Here is a 24,065-nt window from a genome sequence, read left to right on the forward strand (position 1 = left end):
GATGCTTCATGACATATCAGGAGCCACCCAAGGCCAGATAGTCCAGGAAATTACCTGGGGCAGCCCCAGTACATCCTCAGCCCCAGGACACTGGGGCTTCAGACCCTGTCCCACCCCCATCTCACCCAAGTCCACTCATTGCCCACGCCTTTTGGACATCACATAGTAATAGAAATACTATGCTGTAGAAAAAATTGATATATATACACACAGACATACACATGATACATATATTTCTGCTACTTCTCTCGACTATTACTCTGAAATTACAATGCCTGTCCAAACCCGAGACAAGCAAAATCCTTCCACATACACCGTTAGATTTGCTATACATAAGACCGACCCATGTTCAAATGTTCAGAGTCCCATGGCTCAGCAGTGAGAGCATTAAGGGTTTTATCCCACACCACATAGCTACAATCATAGAATAGGATCCTTAAATACACAACACCAAAAAAGTGATAATGAAAAAGTGTGACACCATGTGTACTTGGCAAAATTTAAGGTTAGTCTTTCAGTGTCAGGAAAATTCAGTTATTCAATTTATTTTGAGTCTGAGAAACCATACAAAAAGACAGTTGCTCCAACACTTCCTTTAAAAAAAAAAAAAGGAGTGAAAATTCAAACATTTTGAACAAGTATGGAAAACCACAACACAAGCTGGGGTACATAAAGATTTTAAACCTGCAATAATTAAATTCTCCCTTATGACAGATTCATCCTCTACACGCTTACAAAATGCGGTCACCTTCCACATTCCATTTTGCACATATGCAAGAGAAAAAAACACTAAAAAACAACAAAGAAAATCCACCAACCCACAAGGATTCCACAATTCAAGCAGCAGTATCACAGGGTAACATATCTCCTTACTGTTGCACATTTCATATTCAAGAAGAGTGTTGCAGGAGTAGGGGAGGAGAAAAAGAAAAAAAAATGAATAAGTGACCTCCAACAGCTGCCACAATTTCACCCATAAACAGACCAGGAAATAGTCAGTGTCTCTGTGTGGTAGCTGCTAGGCAAAATTTACTTATCAATGGCAATCCACACTAGGCATTCACACACACATGCATACTTGCACATACACTCTCTTAAGAAGAATTTTCAATCTTGCCAGCTCTTAACAGTGCTCCTTTAAGTATCTGAAACGCCTGATTAACCCTGCTTAATAAAATCTCTGTAATCTACCGTGAATCTTGCAGATAACTCATAACAGTTAACATTAATCAACTCAGAAAAGATTTACCCTTCTTGCTCCCCCACCAGCTTCATGCTGCAGACCTCAATTTAACAGTTCTCTTTCATGACAGCCCTAGCAGACAGCTTAGGCAGCATTAAGCAGCAGTGGTGAGCTTTTGATATAGAAAACCAGATTAAATAATTGATACACATTTTTAAAAAATACTTTCCCCATTTTACAGTTTTCTTGATCAGTACTTGCTGGTTGTGATGGTACAGTTAATTAATCCAAAACCGTGGGAATGCCAATGATATAATACAAAAAATTGTGAAGGTTGCAGTTGCAGCCTAGAAGATCCTTTCTTTATACCATCTGTCACAAAAACAGAGGTAAGCTGTGTCACTATATTATTATTAACATCCAGGAAAGATTAACTTCTAATACTCCTACTGTGCCGTGTTTAAGGCTTCTGACCACTGGATTTTCTATGTCAACAACCTACAATTTCCTCTTAGGCTGTGATTTTCAGTATTTTCCTGAAAGCAAGTCTCATCTATCATGTGCTCATACAAAAGTCTCACCTATAACTAAAACAAAAAAGCACCTTTCAAGACCTTGTATTTACTGAGGAAAGCTTAAAAATAGTCACAAAAGCTTCAAAACCAGCAAGAGCTGCTCTGGCTATCCACAGAAAAAGCAGAACTATGCACACTACCCAAAACCTTTTGTATTACTAGTGTCCTTTTTCAATTGTACTTCTTAATCTTCAGTGTCCTTTAATGGTGCCTGTAGGTAGCAGGCATATATGTTTCTAGGCAATTTCCAATCTGCCTCACATGTGGATCCTATCCCTTACCTCCATCAGCAGAGCTCAGGTTTACTACTTAAGCAGCATAATCGAGGGAAACTTAATATTATGTATCAAGTGACTTGCACTCCCTATCACCCAGATCACAAAACAACGGTAGTGCAACCCGGATGGGCTGGCCTCTCAGCTAGCTGAAAGCAGAGGAGTGGAGGGTAAATCCCCAGAAAGATTGCTGCAGGCAGAAGGGATGCAAGCACGGAGCAGCAACACCTCCTCCAGTCTAGCACATTTGGCCTGCGCTGTTCTGTAGAAATAAAGACTATTACAATTTTTTAAAGGCACAGGTTACACAAAGTTTTATGTTGTTTATATTTAATTAAGCCTAGCAGCATTCAAAGCTTGCCGAACCTCCCTGAGGTCTGGAGGAAGTCCGACTCCTTGAAGCCGCCTTAGATGAAATTTTAAGGGCACTACAAGCAGAGAAAGATAGCGCAAACAACATTTTATCAGCAGTGTTTACACCCTTCACCTCAGTGAAGCACAAAATCTTGGCAAAGAGATCCAGCTGTACAACAAGGAAAGGAGCAATGCTAGGTCCACCACAAACTCCAGAATGTTGATGTTAAGTGCTGCAGTAAGGACTCTTTTGTTCTGGTTTACACGCAGCCTTTCACATAACTTATTAAAATGTCTCTGCATCATAGTGTAAACATACTTTGGTGGAGGCATTGAGTTACTTTGACAAACCTGTTTTTCACTGAGAACATCATGAATTGGTTGAGTGATGAATGGCTGATCAGAAACTGGAGCTCTACGGGAATTAGCACAGTCACCAAAACAAATGCCACAGTAGAACAACTTGTGCTTTTCAGACCTACACTAATAGCTCGCATTTTGAAGTTTGAAGATGGTCTAACTTCTCAGCACTCAGAAAACATGCAGCTCCCATTAATTTTGAAGGGAGAAACAGATGCTTACTATTTGGAGAAAATAATCACAGAAAATCCAGCAATTACAATGCAGTGCCTGAATACAAGTCTAGATGATCTCGCACCTCACTAGCACAACCTGAATTCACCATTTCTCTAAATCTCATCATAAGCCAATGTTTGTATCTCCACAACATAACAACATATGGTAAATACTGAGTGCTAAAATAAAGCATTTAAGTTTCTATCTCCAAGCTAAGCAATTTCTACTGACAGTGTAAATATGTGGACGATCTGCTATGTCTCCAAAATTTACTACTGAGCATTAACACACAGTGGTAAAAAAAATTAAAAAACAGCACTTTCCCCAAGCTAATCTGCAGTCAGTGATGTCACTTTCTAAGCGGCAATACAAAAACAGGCACAACTGAAACTGAAAATAAAGACAGTTCACTGCCTTTCAGATTAGTAGATACATGATTCCTTGTGAATTTTTCCTCAAAGTCATTCTCACGAGGTAGTGGCAACAGCCCCTTTGAAATCGGCTCAGCACAATGCAAGCAGGAACTAAGCAAACTTCTTCAAACAGCTCTGCCAACACCATTCAGCTTCAAGCTGCAAAACTCCTGCTGTTTCAAACTGTGAGCAGACTGTTGATTACACCAGGTTGTAGGGCAGGTTTTTGATACATGGACAGGGCAGAAGAATGAGAATGAAACCTCTCCGCTGGTTGTCTGAAAGATTTCTCACCACACTAAAGGAAAAGAACACTTTGCCATCTATTCATTCACTTGTCCCCATTAAAGATATATTGTAATATGCTACACATACACTCTGCTCAGCATGTACAGCTTATGCAAGTGTTACTGGACATGCTACTATCGTGAAAGAGAAACAGGAGACAGTACAATGGAAAGCAGCAGAAATGTGCTCAGTCGAAAAAGCCAGAGTGCTAAAATGCAGCACTGATGCACTTTTAATCAGGCTCCTTATTCCCAGCTATACCTGTACACTGGAGAAGACATAGAGCAGTGGAGGAAAGGGAACAAAAGCAACAACAGGCATTTTTCATCCTGATTTTTATCAGGAGGCCAGAGGAACCAAACTTTTACAAGTTTCTGCAGAACCCCAACGGAGGAGACACCCTTGAGTGCCCCTTGCAGGGGCAAGGGAAGAGAAAGGGCTACCACACCAGGCAGCAGCCAGGTCAGCACACACCCCACTCCACACATACCCCAGCACATGCCTGTTGTCAGGTGGAAGCCATGGGAAAACAGTAGGTTTGTGAACAACATGGGATCTGCAGAAAGCTACCCTCTGTTCCCATATAGTTGGTTTATTAATTTGAGCAGAGAAGCCTCTGCTGCCTAATCAAGTGCAGCCCCCTTGTTGTCTTGTAGCATCACAGCTGTGAGTCTCCTAATTGCATCGTTGGTATACAGGAGGTATGAAAACTTCATGAAAAGACATGAAAGGTTTCACTCGTTGGTCAATAAACGTGGACATGAGGGTCTTTCCTCAGGGAATGGCCAATACAGAAATCAGCTGTTCAGAATATATTTCAGCCCATATGGTTTGAAGTGATGAATGCACTTTGGAAAGCAAGGATGATAGAATAACAACTGCAGTAAAGCACACATCATATTAAACAAATAACAGGTGGTGACTAACAATGCATTTTTAATGAGCATCGCTTTATGAATACACATAATGCAAAGTGGTTTCCACTGCTTTGTAACCCACCACTCCTCATTACAGATTAAAAATATCTCAGTTCTAGAGAGCTAAATGTGTAAACTCTTTACTTTTCTCTTTGGACATCCCACAGATTATTTTTAATTTTTAAAGACTTAGCATCCAAACAACATGGACTTAAAATTCAGAACTCTTATTACTCACATATTCTTTAACCAATACCAACATTTTTTACTAGGTAAATTTGTAATTAAATATTAAACAATACTTTGATGTGTGTTTTCAATGCATCTGCCTCATCAAATCTGCTATTCTTCACATGTATACAATTAACCAAGGAAGAGGACAGTCCAGTGGTTAAGAGTAGACAGTGTTTGAATTCCAGGGTCCAGACAGGGATGAAACACAGATCCACAGCAGTTCTTCAAAGTGAATTACTGCACACTCAAGATCTTCCCAAACCAGTCTGCATTAAATCCAGCAGACAATAATGAGACTCTACAGCAGGAGGTGCTCCTAATACCACAGGTTATTAAAACATTAGAAGAACAATTTCACCAGGGTTACTTGTCCCAACTGAAACAAAAAGAGAGACATTTATTATAGAGAACAGTTATCTAAGATACTTAGAAATCAAGACTGGTTTATTGCACTGTTTCTGCAATGGAAGAAGTCTCAGAAAGAAATCTTAAGATAGTTAATATAGCCAAGAAATTATATTTTCTGCTATCAGAGCTACAGTGTAATAAAGTATGTTAAATTAAACCTGTAACCTGATCTGTCTCAGCAGAGGAGCCGTATTACCTCAAGTATTGCAGCAACAGTTTAAGTGGTTACTCAAGTTTGAATCTTCTTGCATGAAGGACAGTGTTAGAGAACATAAAAATAAATGTATTCCTTCTCTCTCAAGTACTGCTGTCTTGTTAATCTTAAAGATGACATAGTCCTTGTATATCAGTCACCACTTTAAAACCCTGATTCATACAGAGGGATTTATGAGCACATAACAGGTTATTACTTCAGCAGGTTGCTTATTTCTACAGAGCATAATACTTGTAAGTCTTCCCTGCTTTCCCCCTCGAGGGCATACAGCGTATGTCTTGGGAACTGGAACAGACTTGCTCTGAATATCAAAGAAAAATTAATGACTTGTCATTAAAAAAGGTGAGAGGTAGTAGTTAAACTCTACCCTCTCCTATTTAGTCTCTTTCAAGGACAATAATTTTTTAAAATGTAGAGTTTTTTCTTTATTTAATAATTGTTTCGATGATATGCTAAAAAGAAAACACACCAAAAATGCTTGTCTCTGCAAACATAAATAATTTTAGGCTGCCACATTTTTAATATTGTATTACATTAGTCAGTCTCGTTGTTCTGATAAGCACAAACTTTGATGGCTTCCCAAATACCAGAGGAAGTTCACTCCACTCAGTTTCTCTTTGATACAGCAGCAATGTGTGCCAAAGATCTGGAACTCACAAGGTCTGCATTACATGGAGCAGATGATGATTGAACAAACTGGGAGTGCTTAAACTGACACAAAAAATACTCCCTCTCCCCCCATCCTCACAATAGTACTAAGTGCAGTGAGCTGATCTCAGTTAAGCTTAAGAGCCAAATTCTCCCTTTTTATGAACAAACAACTTCCCTGAGGCCTTGAGATTTGCATCAGAGAGTACTAAAATCTTTCAAATCCTTTCCTATTTTAAGACTAGCAGGAGTCGTCAAGAATACCCTTGTAGAAGACTTTTCAGAGCAACCAGCAAAAAAGCACCTCACTGTAATTCCAGCAGGGCATTTGAACACTTCTTTGCATATACAGAGTAATTAAATGACGTCTTATACTAGCCAGCTAGATACTCAAGGTACATATTAAAATACACTACCATTATAAGTCTCAGAGTTTACGTGGGGAGAAGCTGCCTTGTTGAAGCAGCTGACCACAACTGCAGCTTCATGTCCCTCCTGTTGGGGCTCCAGAACTGGATGCAGTACTGCAGGTGGGGTCTCATGGAAATGGAGTAGAGGGGCAGAATTACCTCCCTTGACCTGCTAGTCTCTTCTTTTGATGCAGCCCAGGACATAGTTGGCTTTCTGGGCTGCAAGCACACATTACTGGCTCATGTTGAGCTTTTCATGAACCAGCACCTCCAAGTTGTTCCCCTCAGGGCTGTTCTCAATCCATTCTCTACCCAGCCTGTATTTGTGCATGGGGTTGCCCATACACATATGCAGGACCCTGCACTTGGCCTTGTTGAACTTCATGTGGTTTGCATGGGTCGACTTATCAAGCCTGTCAAGGTCCCTGTGGATGGCATCCCTTCCCTCCAGGGTGTGGACCACATGCTGGAAATAGCTTCTCTCACAATGGATGGCCCTTTTAGCTGTGGAAATTCAAGACATTAAGTGTAAGACTAAAGTCTTTTCAATGGGAGCTTCCTTTTGTATAGCAAACCAGCAAGATTCCAGAACACAGAGCAAACACCCCTCTACAAAGCTCTGGTCTCCTGGGGCAGTAATAGGTGTAGGCACTTTCAAGGGAACACATTCAAATTGACTTTACTGTAGCCCATGACGGGGATACCACTCCTGAAGGCAGATTCTCTGTTGCTTTAAGTCATATGCCCTACACAGTGTGAACTGACTTGGAAACACTTTATGCCCACACCACAGTTGCAACATATTCAACAGATGGAGAGAGAACTTGTTCTTAGAATCCAGCACCCATCCTATGGAAGGGTTGTGCTCCAGGTTTTGGAAATCTGGAAAGCTACATGCTTCACTCCACATGGATTCATGCTTTAGGTAAGTCAAAGTCACTGATAGTATCAACAAATCGACCTCACAATAACGCAGAAATTTTAAAGTTTTTGGTCCAATAACTGCCACAAAGCCAGCTAACAAGATCACAAGTCAGATTTTCCCCAAATAAATCTATCAACATCTTAAGTGAAGGTATTTGGGTGAGGACATTCAGTCGTTTCCTCTAACAATTGTTCCTTTTAATTTATTTCATATTCTCAATCTATCTCACACAAGACATATGCAAGCAATACACATGTTCTTTGATATCACTCTTTCTCTTGCTTTGTAAAAGTAGCTCTTTTCTTCTGGCCTTTCTTGCACCTGAACTGACCACTATGAATATTCAGCAGTGCTTTTTTGCAGTTTCAGCTCTCCTTTATACTCAAGCGCACTTCATTATAACTCTCAGACTAACTTGACTGTACAACAAACCTCCACAGTGATAAAAGAGCTCAGGTATCTCCAGATTTGTACACTTGCCACTTTCGCAGTTTGTTGGTTCTGTATTAGGCAGGCACCATTTCTTATCATCCCAGCAGAGAAAAAAAACACAATAGCTGTACACAGCCCAGAGGAAGAGAACTCTGGTAGTCAACCACTCCCCATCACTGGCACCAGCAGACAGAGAAAATAGGCAGGGAAACAACTTTAAGGTCACAGCATATACCTGAACTTACTCTTACTTTGTGGAAAAAGCAGAAAAAGAAATAAACAAAACAAAAACCCAAAACCCAGAACAAAATGCAATAAGGAGTTCAAAAAAGTAGTTTCTGATGCATATTTTTGATACAAGGAGTTTGGGTTTGTTTGGGGGTTTTTTAAATATGGCTTCATTTTGGGATTTTCCTGATTTGAGAGTCCCCTGATACAGAATGCAAAACAAATCAGAAGCTTGGTTTTTAGCATTTTTAGCAATACAACTTGCGTTTTAAGCATAATTCTGCAGCTTTTAGCTAACTAAAAAAAAAATATAAGTCTTCACCACTAACTTTCCTGACTTAAAAAGACTTAGAGGAATTAAAATTAATGCAGTCTGATGGAAGAGACTTGCATAAGAGTCAGTGAGATCAAGGTGGTCTGTTTTGTTGGTTTGTTTTTTTGGCTGTATTGGGGGGGGTTTAATGCTCAAGATTTTCCAGAGTCTCAAGAGCCTAAGTTACTGTTTACAAGTGTATTTCTACTTGTTTATAACCAAGCTGAATAGAAATTTCAAATTATCCATCCTTTAATATATGCGTGACAGAGTACAGGCCTGACTGCAAAGTCTGTGTGCTGGAACAGTGAAGCAGTTCAGTTCGGACCGTTAGAAAAACAATTGCTTTTTACTCTGTCACGTCAACTCAGCTTTCTCATCCAGCTGTACCTCTCTTACTAGCAGGTTGGGCAGAGTGCTCAGAGCCTCCAAAACAAGGTGTCCTGCTAAGCTCAAGACTGAGAAAGGAAGTCAGGATGAGTCCTTCTGCAGATATTCAAACAGCTGCTACAAACACTGCAAAATCTCTACTTACTGATAAAGTGTGATAAATACCTTGACACTGGTAAAAGCTGCAATATGCTGTTAAGGAGAAGAGCCAAAACAACCATCATCTGGCAGACAGCTCTAGTTTCACAATATCCAAGGGTACCAAAGCAAAACGGCTTAAAGATCCCGCATGCAAGATGCAGCTGTGTCTTACAGAGATGTCTTCAAAATAACAAATTATTCTAAATTTGAATCCCTCACTTGCATAGCATTTGGACCCAGCAATTTATAAAGAGAAAGAGCTAAGTGAAAAAGGGAGATCAAAATCACCCTTCCAATCAAGATTTTGGCTCAGGCTACAAAGGAAATGCATACTGGAAGAAATGCAGGACAGCTCAACCAAGTTTGAGAATTAGAGCACTCTGGTTTAGTTTCTTCTGCATGACTGGAAGCTAGGAGCTAGAATAAGTGCCAGAGCACTGAAGTGTAAGCAAGGCTTCTAATAATGGCAGCTTTTGTGGTCCTCTACTACAGACTCTTTCCTTCTGCATGTAAAATTGTAAAGATACAGCCACGTGCTGTTCAGATAAGCATTTGCCACAAACCTTGAAAACAAAGTCTTCAATACTGACACACAGCTTTTCCATATTCAGGAAAACATGGAACACACAGGGTGGAGTTTTTTTCCTCCTTTTTGAAAGATCAAAATTGAATAAGTGACCTTAAGACACTTATTACATTAAAAGGCAACTCCTTGCAGTTAATTTGTAGCTCTGCTTTGAAGTAACTACAGAGTCTTGAGAGAATTCAAGTAACTCAGACAACTAGTCAAATTAGAAGGGCTTGTGGTGTTTTGTTTGCTGGTTTCCTTTGGTGTTTTGTGTTGGTTTTGCTTGTTTTGTTTTTTTTTGTTTGGATTTTTTTTTTAAGAAAAAGTGAAACATGCTTTACTTTTAAGGTAACTACTTCTAAGGACTGATTCTGTTTCTTTGGAACCTGCATAATGAGAAATTAGTCTTTTAACATACATAGTAATTCTGCATTTAATATCAAAACTTTAAAAGAAATTCAACTCCTTCCAGTTTGCAGTGGTAAATACTTATGCCTCCCGTGGGACTCCAGCCACCTAACTTTACTGTAACACATCTGCTCTGAAATAAACCAGGCATTAACCTCAGTACCACCCTCTCCTTTTCTTCTAACACACTGCATGCCAAAGTCTTTCAGGGATACAAATTCAATCCTGTACTCCCTTACAAATACCTTTCCAGTGGATGGGATGTGACTTACAGATGGAATCATCATTTAAAAAAAAAAAAGTCTCTTTAAAGTGCCACACGGAACTTGCTTTCTTATTTTGCTTCTCAACCTTACAGCAAACAAGTCAGATATTTTTGAAATTTTGAAATTGAATTTTTTTAACACTATGTAAACAAAGGTGACTTTTTCTAGAGGAAACACCCCACCTGATGTAGTTCAGAAGTTTTAAAAATATTAATAACCCACTAAATCATAATTTTCACAGGACAGGAAGATATTTAAATGGAGTTCATACAATGTTTTTCCTTTGTGCAAAGACCACAAGTCTCTCCTACCATGCCCCAAAGGAGCAGATGTCTATCACCGTTATCTTGATCACCTGATGGGTGCTAAAGATGTCCTTGTAAGTCTAAAAAAACAAATTAAATAAACATCTAGACACTTTTAATAATGCCAATTACAAAAGAGAACAGTGACAGCTCCAGAGGGACCATTTCAGTCTACCTAGCAGATTTTTATTTAGGCACTTTTACTGGCCATATGAGGACCCAGCAGAATTTAAACACTTAACTCCCCTTCAGCTCTATCTCTTAATCATAACAGGCAACAAGAGAGGCACCAGCTCACACACAGCTCATATTCAAACAGTACTTTCAAACAGCTGTAAAGAAGTCGTTCTGCTTAAAGTACAGTGCGCATACACATTAAATTGCTGCTTTATTTGCTCTTTAGAGTCTGCTTTTCTTAAATCCTTCCTTTTAAAAACCTACATATTTGTAAATGGGAAATGTATGCGTGCATCAGTGAATGACAGCATTTCAATTTCTGTGTGTTCATGAGCAGGTGCCTTCCCTAATTTTCCTATGGATTGTCTTCAGAAAAGAGATTAGCACACTAAAACTTCCTCCTGTCACCAGATCTGTTGCCTTGTCAGGTCCAGAGATCAGCTCAGAAGGATAAATCCCATCACCTTAACCAGGGTAGGTGGATTACTTCCTATCCATTCAAACTTCACTCCCATTTCTTGGCCCAAAAGCATTCACATTTGCCACAAGTACTAGAGGTCAATGCAAGCTCAAGCAGACCTGTACAATGCAAACCACATTTTGTTTTCAGAAGTAAATACAACTTCGCAACTGGATACAACGCTTTATCCAAGATCTCCCACACATTTCTGAAACTGATAATTATGCCTTCAAAAGGATAGATAAAGCACTACCTTAAAAGAAATCCCAAATATTCATCTGACATGAAAACCTACTATGGAAGTATTACTTAAGTAATTAAAAAAGTGTATGAAAAGGTGAGAGTTTGCTACAGACCTTTGTAACAAAAGCTAATTACGAAGCTATTGGAGCAGAAAGCCTAGATCAGTTAGAGGAAGAAAAAGACACCTTTGCTCACTCACAGATGTCACTGGAACTGAAAGGAACAAGCCCTGACACCAAAACCTTTTCCAGAGTCAGAGCTGTGTAAGAGCAAGACTGAACTGAATCCAGCATGCCACAATGGAGCATGTGACAATATCCTCACTGAAAGCCACACTGGATTAAGCAGTATTTTCACAGACAGAACATGTACATACATTAAGAAAATAAATCATCTTCGTTTGCTACCTGCCACAAAAAAGCAGATATTATTTGCTTTGGCAACTGCTATGCAATTAGGAGTTCAGTTTTGCTATCATGGTTCATACATTTGTAGAATTCATCTTGTCTCTTTGACTTTTTAAGGAAAACTACTAAATGACATAGAATCCATTACAGAAATGCAAGCAACAAAGCAATCTAACTTTCATTTTTTACCTTTAAGCAAAAATAAAACTCAAAGCTATTTTCAGCTACAAGCGGCATGTAAGCTATTTCCTAACTTACCCAAAATTGGTAGACTCTACAAAACTCAGTTCCCTCCTTCAGAGTTCTAGCTGACAAAAATGGGACTTCTGTCTGAAATCTACACAGCAGGACTGAACACAGCTGTCTGGTTAGACTGTCTGAACAGTGACTTATGCCTTAAACCTAATATCCAAAAATATATAAGTAGTAGAGGACTGAAACACTGAATTACCCTGTGGTTTTAGCATTGGTAATCACAGCAATAATCTAGGAGATTAACATTAGGCCTTGGCTTTCATTAAGACACACGCTCACATTACCCTTTTTTAAACCATATAAACGACACAGTGGATGCCTTCTGTAATTCAGACAATCTCAAGAATTGTTCTCAATTAACATGTCAGAGGCTAAGTAAATACTGCTGTTTGGTTCCCAAACAGCTATTCCATACTGTAAATGTTTTACAGGTCACCTCCACTTGCCTCTGTATTTTAAGGACACTGCTCCTCTCTTTTCTTGGCTCAGTTGCTTCATTTGTCTGCACAGTGAATTCACACCCCTTTAGCTTATTAGGCAAAACAAAGACAAGACTACACAGACACATGCCAGCCTGTTCTACCCCCTCCCATATTCTAGCTCAAGGAAATTACAGACAATAAAATAGTTTAAAAGCCCACCTGTTCTCCTCCATCTGGTTGAGGTCACTATTTCGTTCTGTATGAAAATGAATGTGAAGCCTGAGGGGGAAAAATTTTCTCTTCAAGCTCAGTCCTCCCTTAAACTTCTAGATATAATTCAATCTATCAGCTGAAATGCATCCTAGAATCACAGCCAGTAATCTCAATCAGATGTCCCGACAGCATGCTACTAGCCACCTGAAATGGTTCTCACCAACCTAGGAACACTCTTCAAACTGACCTCTGCACAAATTTATTTCAACTCTGGGGCAGAAATGTTGGTTTTGTCTAGTTCTTCTGGAAACCAACAAGACAATTCTCACTAAAAAGCATCAGACTGGCTGGTAGTGATGACTCAACTGACTCTGCCTCTTTCTCACCTGAATACTTGGTAACAGGACATACAGAAAATGATCATGATCTTTGTGATTCTTATGTTTGTTCCACCTGCAGCAAAGCAGTACCACTACTTTCAGCTGAAGGACTAAATTGGAAACTAACTTAACTGGTTCAGCATTTCCCAAAATACCTATGTCAAGGCCAGTCACTGCCCTGCACTCTGCAATAACTGAACATCTTCACTAAACTAGTCTCATGATTGTTACTACAGAACAGAAAACCTAACTCAAAACTGCTTTGTGAGTGCAGAACTAAGCAGTCCTCATTAAGCTAAGTACAGCATAAATACATAGAGACTGTCTGCCTGTAGCAAGTTTAAACTAACTACAAAGTGGAGAAGTGGAAACAAATACAGAGCTGAATCTCCTGAGTCTTAGCTCACTGGCCTTACTGAAAGACAGCATCTCTGCAATAGTAACTTAGTACTAACTTATTTGTCGTGCTAACTTATTGATCATAGACTTGTGAAAAATACCAAGACACAAAGAGGCTCAGCAGCTGCTCACTCTTTTTTCTTTGTGTATCTGTAACTTAAGGCCACAGGAACATGTATGCTACCTTTGGTAGATACAACAATACAACTGCCAGTGCAGAAACAATTCAGTAGACTATATGCATATATCCCACCCAACTTTACAGAAAAGGGAGAGAAAATACACTTAAGAGTGCATGAGATTAGCAAAATATTTGAATTAGAAGGAGCTTATCTATGGAAGTTTCTGGTATCTTGCTCTTGAGAAAGCTAACATTCTTGGTTAATAATCTTGGAATTTAAAGCTCAAGATGAGGAACCTGTCCTCCTAAGCCAACTTGATAAATTAAGACTTCTAGGGAACAGGAATCGAAGGAAAGCAGTCACCCAGGCATACTGTAGCTTAGCACACCAAATGGACAAGGCTAGCAAAAAAAGTTTATTTTTATCTAACTCAACAGGCCATTGAGGTTACAAACTCTCCACCTCAGATCAGAGAAATGCTTTTTGGCTTCAGGGTGTGCACGTTTGCCTGTATTTTCAGAATGTTGGTGTTTGTTTTGCTAGGGACTGGATTACAAGCCCACTAGAACTAGCCTGCCGAGTAGGGAAAGATTTCAACTCGCAGAAGAGGACACCGCTGCTTCCAAAACTTTATTTATAGCTTGAGTACAATAGCCAGTTCATAACTGGTGCACAAATCTGGAGCTCCAAGTTGGAGCTTCTTTTGCAGTCCAGTCAAGGGCTCTAAACCTGACTCAACACTTCAACTACAGAAGCGGGATTTGTTTATTGATCTGGAAGCTACTGGTACTGCAAGACATTCACTGACCCACTGGGAGAACCTGCTCTTGTCCCAGCCTGAAGACAAAATGGTCTCTCTTTTCTGGAGGTCAAAACCACAGCACTACAGCAGCCCCAGTGCCAAACCACTCACAGCAGCAGCCGAACTCACAGGCACCTATCTCCCTTTAACTCGCCTGATAAAAACCTTGCTACTTGTAGTTCTTTTACACAAATACAGAGCGGTGAAGGAAAGGGAGAAGGATACAGGTCTGAAGAAAGAGGGCTTAAAAGTAAGACATCTTTGCTCACCAATATCTCTGAGCCCAGCTGAGTTTTAGGTGGGAGGGTAGGATTTGCAGTGACATAGCATCTCTAAAAATTCAGTGAATGGTTTTATCTCTACTTCCCCACACCACCACTTTAATGTAAATGCTAAGGGTTCAGAGTTTCCTATTGAAGTTGCATGAGACAAAAATCACAACGGGATTCAGAACTGTCAGTATGGTAATTTTTATTTTTCTTTTTAATGAAGAGAGATTTCCAACCTATTTAGAAACATGAAGCAATCTGCTAGGTATTTAGTGGCCACAACTGCAGGAAATACTGGCAACAAAAATAAAGCCATGACCACATTGCAGCTCATCCACATACTCCAGATGTGGCTGTAATAAACATGCAGGGACTAGCCAAGGGATGATTAAAATCTTTTTTTCCTTCTCTCTATCAACCTGAAGTCTTTCATCTAAGTGGTAGGAATTTTTGCTTAAGAGTGCAGTATATACTGTTGAAGTGACTACTTGCATTTTTGAAGGTTAGGAAACTAGATTACATTAACACAGATCCTTTCATAAATTTAGTTCTTTATAAACTGGTATCAAAGGGATTTTTAGTTCCTTATAAACACCCTAAACCCAAGGGTTGACACACGAGTGGAGAAAGGACAGCAAAGTCACTTCAAGCTCCCCCTGTTAACTTGCATTAATTAGGCCTTTTCCAAAACTCTTTAACTGTGAGCATGTTCTCCAAGTGTTGCAGACATCAGGGCTCATGTGAGCTGCTCTCACATGGACACTTCAAGTACCAGCAACTACAGGATTTAAATATTCCCTAATGCATGACAAAGGACTATGTTAACACACCTCAGATTTTCTAGCTTCCTTTTTCCATCATCAGAAGTGACAGAACCTGGAACAACAATAGCTCTTGCACAGTTGTTGCACCATGAGTCTTCAAACATTGCCAACAAACTCTGCCAGAAACAGGGATAGTGCCACACCACTATGAAGACAGTTTCCACAGCTGAGATTAATCAACATTTGAAAAAAGAAGCACAAAACCCTGGGGAATTAAGGCCATAACAATTCACTGTCAACATGGGTCAAGAGTGCTTATTTCAAACATCATTCACTCTTGCAGTACTCACACCTGAGCCAGATTAATTGGACCAGTAGATAAGCCTTACTGGAGCTCACAATAGAAGCATTTCAAAGTGAAGGCAGAGCTCAGGAATAGCAGGATAATTTCATCTGTGCTGCAATGGGCTTGCCACTGTCAGTTTAGGACCAACGTTACCAACTGCTTTCAGCACAAGGCAGCAGACAACAGCTAGAGGTTAACATGTTCCATACACACTGGTTAGCTGTAGTATTGGGTAAAGACCTCATCCTTTGATCAGGATGCACAACACCTGCACCAGTGAGAAGTGGATGAACATTTCTTCTCCCATATACTCCATTCTCTATTGAACCCTGTAATCAAAATCCTCACTGCAGTTACAGACAGTAACCTGTAATTCTCTGTACTAAACTATTGTCTACAAAACCATTTTGAATTCCAGTTTAAAGACAGCCAAGTGTTTGATTTCTGTCAGAGCAAGAGACAAAACTCACACTATGAGCAATGAACACATTCTGCCATTCTCAGCTCTTTTCAAAGATAGAACAATTCCAGAAGTTTTATGACCAGCAAAGTTCTGCAGTAAAACAGTGCTGTAACATTCACTAAGTGCAGTTAAACATTCTCTTGAATACTTACAAAAGCTCAGAGCAAAATGAGTAATATCAAGAGTGGCCTCTCAAGCCAATAAAAGATCTGCAAAGATGCAGCTGCTCAGAGAATGGAAATGAGAATGGAGAGATGTTACCTGCTACCACCAGTAATATCACATACCCAACTAAAAACAAAAAAAAACACCAATACCTCAATTTTGCAAGTCTTGACACCATGTTTTTCCTAGTAGTAATCAGCAATCCTGTTTCATACAGCTGAAAGTTGTGAGAAGGCAACTCTTCAGAAAGTTGTTAATGAACAAATTCAGCTAGCAAACTTCAAAAAATGAGATGTTACTTGAAAAGGAAAAAGGCTTCTCCACTATATTCATCCCTCCCAAGTTACGCCTGCTGAAGCAGAGAAGAGGTAGGAGCTGATCTTTATGGTTCAAATCAAAGCCAAATTCCACCAATAACCTGTTTTCTTAATAGTCATTCCTAGCACAGACTCTCAGCCTAAGAGATCAAAAAAGCCCCAACTCTGCGGAGAATACCTGGATTCATGCTTCTGGATTAGACCTGTTCTTGTTTTCTGAAGTAATATTATCTTGTATTAATGAGAATTGTGCTTTAACAAACAGATTAGCTATACAAATATAGGAGAAATCTGATATTAGATACAAATATATTACACAATTACATGATCTGAAATGTCAACTAGCTTCTGAATAGCAGAGTTATTTTTAATAGCCACTTACATCATCATCTTCAGATACAGTTTACAGTAACTTGAATTCATATCAGATTCTTGATTACTCCTGCCAAGTGCAAAGGGGGCAAGTATCCTTCCACACCTATATCTTTCAAGAAAGCATGAGGTGGCATTCTCCTCATTCTAGGAGACCTGATCTACCAAATTCAGCTACTAAGTCATAAACCTGACTTGGGTCCATTAAGTGAAAGGGAATGTAAGATGTCAAGACCAACACTATTTTTAGAGCTTTTGTTTCTCTTGAGGAAACGACAAATTCATGTCCCTATTGTTTGCCAGAAACTTCCCACATACACTTCCCAGTCTTCAACCAAATGTGACTGCATATTCACTAAGACACTATTCTCATTTTAACTTGAGCTAATGTATTAATATTGCTTTATCAAACAATGCTCACAACTTCAACCTATTAAAAGAAAATCTCCAACATTCAGAAGAGGGCTATCAATATTTAATAAATTCCAAAGCATCCATATGGTTTCTTATATAATGTTATAATAACAAAAAAAAGAATCTGATTTTAAGCTTTGTTGTAATTCCATATTTTCAGGACAAAACACAAAGAATGATCAGCTCTCAGCTGCTTTGTTTATATGTAGGATATACAGTCTTCAGGCAGCAAGATCCATAATATTTCATTTCTGGACTACAACAGGAACACACACTACTGTTATACCTGCAACTGCAAGCCTCACTTACTGTTTCCCATTGAAAACTCAGAGTCTTAACCTATTTTAGTTGTTGCTAGCTTTATAGGATTATGATTACACAGCTCAACAGCTAAGTCAACAAGACACCAAGCAACATACCACATGATTCTGAATCACTTTTCTTTTTTCCTGACTCTGATCTCTCTTCAGGTTCTCTTAAAGAAGCCAGATTATCAGCTCCAAGACAAAGAACTCATATGAATAAAAAGCTTTCAAGTTTCAACATCTGCAGGACCAGACTCCCAGACTGTTAATCTTGCAGGGATGAGGACCAAGGGAGAAAGACTAGTCCTGTCTCTGTCCTTAAACACAGTCCTTTTTGCTTGTAGATTCCGTATCCTTTCACACTGTTCAGTGGGTAACAAAGAAACAAAAAACACCCTCAGACTTTAGTTATGACCGAGTGAAATTTCCCTGTAGAAATCACAAGTCTCAGGAATGACATCACGTTGCATCAGCATGTCCGGTTCTCAACAATGAGACACAGGTCAGTCATCTTCAGAAACACATGATACTCTCCTACATCTTCTCAAACCTGAGTTACATGCTTCATTTCTGTAGCAGGCCTCTGGAACTTTCAGGGATGAGTCATTCCCCCCACCTGACTTTTTCACAAGTCCCTCTCTCCTTTTTAGGCTTCCCTAAGCAACTCCAGAAGTAGAGCTGTAGCAATAACATGGAATAGCAGTAAGCAAGTGCTGGAAGAGAATGGAGTCAAAAGGCAGTTAAGCATTACATCTCTTCTGTATTTTGAAGACAAACCTAATACACAGCTTCTTCTATATGTACAGAAGAGGTGCCCAGGATAAGCATGTGACATCAGCTCCTACAGTTTAGTTGTTTTGTCCATTATATGATTGAGACCCACATGCACAGAAGCATTTTAACAGTTGTCAGCTGTTTCAGCCTGGTTTATATTGCACAGCATTCAAATCTGGCAAAAGATGTGTTAAAGCAGAACAGCTAGCCTTCTCAGAAAGAAATCTAAATATACACAAGAGTTGTACACAGAAATTCTATTTAGAGTTACTGAATTCACTCCAATGACTTTTCACCAGCATCCAACATGTATTTAAGCCTACAAAACTGCTCAGCTGTCATGACCCTGGTTTTAGGGGAGCACTATTACAGCAGAGAAGCACTGATGGGCAGCTGAAGGATGTCGACTAAGTGCCCTATTTGTGAGAATTCCCAGTCATTCTTGCATTTAAGTCTCTTAGAGAAGGGGTACAGAACAAACAACTGCTTCAACATCTAAAAATAAGTACACAGCATAACTCCAGCTTCAAGATAAGTACAAAATGTATTTTTCCTAATCAACAGTACACCAATTTCAGGTTTATATTCTAGCACTACAGAATATTTTCTGGCAGGCCTTTTAAAATAACCATCTTAACCAAGTCTTATACCCATAAACATTATTCCGATTTCAGCAAACCCCTTCACATACACACCCCATAAACCTATCAGAAAAAAAAAAGCCTTTTTACTGCATACACCTTCAAGAGCTATTACAGCCTTTGAGCACAATTTCTTCTTTAAAAAAGAGGGCAGCAGGGAAGAAGCAGCCTCTAGCCATGCGGGACAGAGAAGGTAGGTACTGTGATTTCATAAGGAAAGCATGTCTGAAAGTACTTTTACATAAACACAATTTGCTCTCTATTTCCTGTAGCAAGCTTCTTTTTGAGCCATCAGCCCCTGCACCAGCTGAAACATGACAGCAATCATCGCAGACCAATAAGCAGAGAGCAGAAATCTCACCTGATAGTAAGTCTTAATGTTTCTGACTAAGATGGTCAGGTTTTGAACCCGAAGATAGGTGTCATTATTTACATGTTTGTTGACACGTTGGTTGGTTGGTCGAGGATCTCTATTAAAAGAGGAAAAAGAAATTAAAAGTATTACTAGTTTATTCCATGCCAACTCTTAGCATCTCAATAACACACTTATTAGGAAAATCCTAAAAAATCTACCCAGTAAATTCACTGACATAATTATACAGGATACACATACATTAAAGATAGAATAAGTTCAAAAACCCTTAAAAATTTATCCATTAAATGTGCTGAAAAAATTATCCAGGATACATATACATTAAGTCACGACAGAATAAGCTCATTACCTCTGCACCTATGTATAACTTGGAAATCTTCCTGCGTGCCAGAAAGTAACCTACTTTAGGTTGACCAACACAGCAATTGAGGGCAGCTTCCCTCCTTACTTATATTTCCCTGAAGCAAAGATCATATTTAGTTTGTGCACACCAGATCAAAGCAGTCTCTGATAACAAGGGGTTTATCTTACTCAAATAAAGGGAAGACTAGAAAAGACTACCATGCCTCCCTTGGCTTTAGAGTTTTATGACAGAAGGAGGGTGATCAATTTGATCAATGAATATTACGCAAATTTCAAAACCCAGATGTATTACATGCTGACATAAAGGGGAAAAGGAGCATTGCACTTTTATTATACCCATAGCATCTAACTAGATCTTTCCCATAGACCCACTGTGTCACAAAAAAACAGTTCTACTGGGTTCTAATTCTATTTGGCTTCAAGATATGAACAAAATAAACATAGGCAGAGATATAAGCAAGACAGAAAAAAAGTTGGTGGAAATATTTTAGGGAAAGAAGCCTAAAGTTTTGGTTTCATTTTAAAGGAAGTAAATCAAAATTGTACCTGAAGTGATTTTATTTCTAACGTAAACAACAACACAGGAAAAAAACCTGCAAATAATTAAACATGGACATGCACCTTCAGATTTGCTGTGTACACCCTAACATGTTGCAAAAAAAGGAACCTGAAAATCTTTATCTGCCAATATCAGAGATCAAAGTCTTGTGTTTCCCCTCTAATAAAAGACTCTTATCATCAAACTCACACAATCCAAACACCTGCCTCCAGGAGCTCTGCTTGGGCCGTTAATTAAGCTATTCACAGTGCTTCCAGGGCCAAATACTGGACTTAAGCGTCGACAAGGAAATAAAAGAGTAACTTATCCAATATTTATTTTTAAAAATATATCTGCCAAAGTTTACATATATGTCAAAGAGCTTTTTCTTTTTATTGTGTTTTTTTTTTAAATGCACAGCCATCCCAAAGCACCTCTCTAGTGAAAGCAGTGCTATGCTATGTGTTTAAATATGATAGAATAGATACCCCAGAGACGAGAGAAAACTACCTTTGCAGCAAACATCAGACACAGTAATTATGTACCAGAGTTCAAGCAAACTGCAGCACAGATGATCAAGACTGCCACTGACAAACTAGCAAGACCCTACACAGCCTTTACAGCAGCAAAGGGTTTTGTATACTGATTGGAACTGTAATAAATCATGAAAATAGAATGCAAGAAGAGGCAACTGTGACAAGCTTTTAAAGTAAAATCTGTAATAAATATTTCATTTTACTGAAGCTCAGATACAGGAGTGCAAAAGCCACACACACACAGAGCTTAACAGTATGAGTCTTCCAACAACACAGCAAGTTGGAGAAGTGTAAATGGCATCTGGACTTGAACTTGGAGAGTACCTTGCCTTCAGTACTCTCTGAGCAGCTGGTGGATCCTGAAGGAAGTTGGATGCTTAGCTTTTCTAAGCAAGGTCACAACAACAAACCAGGAAGCTAAAAGGGAAAAAACATACAATAAAGAGAAGCTGGCCAAACATAAGAGTCAGCCTACAGTTCTCATTTCCACATGGAAGCTCACGTAACCAGCACACTGCCATGCCTGGGTCTGTGACCTAGGTCTATCACCAGGAAGACAAAGCTTTGACTGTACAGCAGAACTCCCAAACTCTTCCTAAAATGCACAAAACAAGGCAAAAATCCACAAGACACACCCACCAGATACAGCAAAGCAGAGGTAATTTCTTCAACAGCTATAGGCAGTGTACATGCAGGACTTGAATGAGGTTTTCAAAAGCACATAAACCACAACAATTCCCCCTTCCAACACAAGACCTGCTCATCTTTTGGCACAGTGGAGCTAGTCATCCGTTACAAGAACCAAGCCCTCAGAAGCAATTCTGGAGCTTTTATCCTATCATCTTCATTAAGGGTAATTGGTTGTCCCCAGAGCCCTTAATGCCACTGACCTCTGGGTTCTCTTAACCTGGGGCCAAGTCACAGCACACAGTGTCACCTTGGCATACTTGCCTCCTCCTCCTCCTCCCAGATAGGGAAGTTAAAAGCTTTTCTGAAAACAGACTGTAGTTTAGAAGAATGACAGTTTGGATTTCTGAAAAAGTTGCATAACCAGCTTCACCCAGTACCTCACCACACTTCAGCGAGGACCCTTTGTACAAGCTGTGAAAGGCCAGCACAGCCTACACTTCAAACTACCACAGAGCTTATTGTCTCCACAGGGAAAAGGAAACAATTTATTCTCAACAAGGAATATCGCATTTCTTCATTTGTTACCATGTTTTTTTCTTAATCCTGGATCAGAGAATCTCAAGACCTGATTGCAGCTGTCCTAGCTCCACAGCTGAGAACAGTGAGCATCCACAGAAAGTTGCTCTTGAAGGCAGTGGGAGGTTCCCAACAAGACAATTATACTCTCTTCCATTTAGCAGGTAAGCTCAGCTTTATCCAGTTGAAGTGGCAAAACATATTCTGATCTAATTAACACTTCCAAGATTCAAGGGTTCAAGGTCTGTGTTTATTCAGAAAGAATATATTTCTTGTGCTTTTCCAAATATTTTCTGTGTCACAGCTCCTGCCCAGAAAAACAGTGAGGTGTTACATGAGGTCAGCTGGATCCCTGCTGCTGCCTTCACCTCACCCACCTGGCTCCTGAGACATCTTGGGGGACATGGAAGGGGAAATCCAGAGGAGCCAGGAGAGGCAGCAAGCGATTCTCCTGCTGCAGCAGGCAGGCCTCGCTGCGGGGGAGCAGGGCAGCACCCCGGGACTGAGTAGGTCCCAGGCTACCCATGCCCTGAGCTGGAACCAGCTGCCAGAAAACCCACAGCCAGGCGGGCTTCCCAATTCCATGGGAAACAAAAAGAGAGAAGGGATAAAAACCTGGGGAGATCAAGGTACTCAAAACACTACAACCCAAACAGCCTGCTCTACAGCCAGGAAAAGCAGGAAGGGGAAGCAGAGGCCTCAAGGGAAAAAAAAAAAAAAAAAGGCACCTAAGTTACACAATAAGGGCAAATTCTCTGGGTAAAGATGCCTCTGCCTTAGAGAAAATAGAGCTGTTGGTACCACACTTTGCACATTATAACAGCTGTTTGGTTGGTGAAACTTATTTATGAAAAAATTTACAGAAACAAACTCTTTCTAAGGACCATACTGAAAATTAAATAAAGATTTTTCTTTGCAACACTCACCAGGTAACCCAAAGAAATTCCTGTCTGAATGTATACAAAAATTCTTGCACATAATCTTTATTAGATGCTTTTTGAGTCCTTTGATGTTTGATCTTATACAAATACAATGAAAACTACAATTCTTTTTTAAAGAAAACACCTACTCCTGAAGTTCTTTAAATGACTGAGGCAGCATGACTGAGGTGCGATTAAGGGTGGTCCCTCCACAAAAAGGAAGTGTCAAACCTCACTAAACACTCATTTTAAAGAAGCTCCCCGGTTTGTACATCTTCATGACTTTTACAGGAGCACAGAGGAAAGGAAGGACCAGGAGACAGAGGTCAAGTGATGAGTTCAGCAGGTGTGGGGCCAGCAGAACAAGTTCTTCAAGCCAATGATTAATAAAGTAACAAAATAATTTCCTTTTTAATATTCAAAATGACAATCCCATTCAAGAAATTTCTGACAAGTAATTCTGGTGAGGAAGGGGGAAGCCCCCAAGCCAGGCCCAAGTGCTATGGGATGCCAGAGGGTTGGCTGTGCCTGGCGTGCTCAGCATCCTGCAACACTTTGCTCTGCAGGGCATTTGTTAACCCAAATACACCTCTCTTGGACCAGTCTAGCTCTCCCTTCCTCTAACACGAAGTGGGATGAAGCCAATAAAGACTGAAGGAGTTTTGAAACCGTCTGGAAAGAAGGGCAGAAAAATGCAGCTTTAAATACGATTTCAAATTAAATGGATGTATAACTTCAATCTGTCAGGATTTGTTCTGCTTGCTACAAACCACAAGAAGCTGACACTAAAGATGGCTGTTCCTGTCACATGGTCTAAACTAAAAAAGACAGATCGACAGTACCACAAACCATGATTGAAATAGAAAAAACAATTATTGTGCATTTTTATTATGTGTGTTTAATACAAGTGGCTTAATCAGATGTTTTCTTATTAAAACATCCAGCAAA

General features: G+C 39.6%; 1 protein-coding gene across 1 annotated transcript in view; it reads right to left on the minus strand.

Moving 5' to 3' along the window:
- CCDC88C (coiled-coil domain containing 88C) overlaps window positions 1-24,065 on the minus strand; it is a 97,291-nt gene that overhangs the window by 68,378 nt on the left and 4,848 nt on the right. Inside the window, exon 3 of the mRNA XM_051620970.1 lies at window positions 19,543-19,651. Coding sequence (XP_051476930.1) covers window positions 19,543-19,651 — 109 coding nt within the window. The remainder of the gene's footprint in view (window positions 1-19,542; window positions 19,652-24,065) is intronic.

This window comes from Apus apus, chromosome 5, assembly GCF_020740795.1.
Source record: "Apus apus isolate bApuApu2 chromosome 5, bApuApu2.pri.cur, whole genome shotgun sequence".
In the NCBI taxonomy this organism is placed as follows: Eukaryota; Metazoa; Chordata; class Aves; order Apodiformes; family Apodidae; genus Apus; species Apus apus.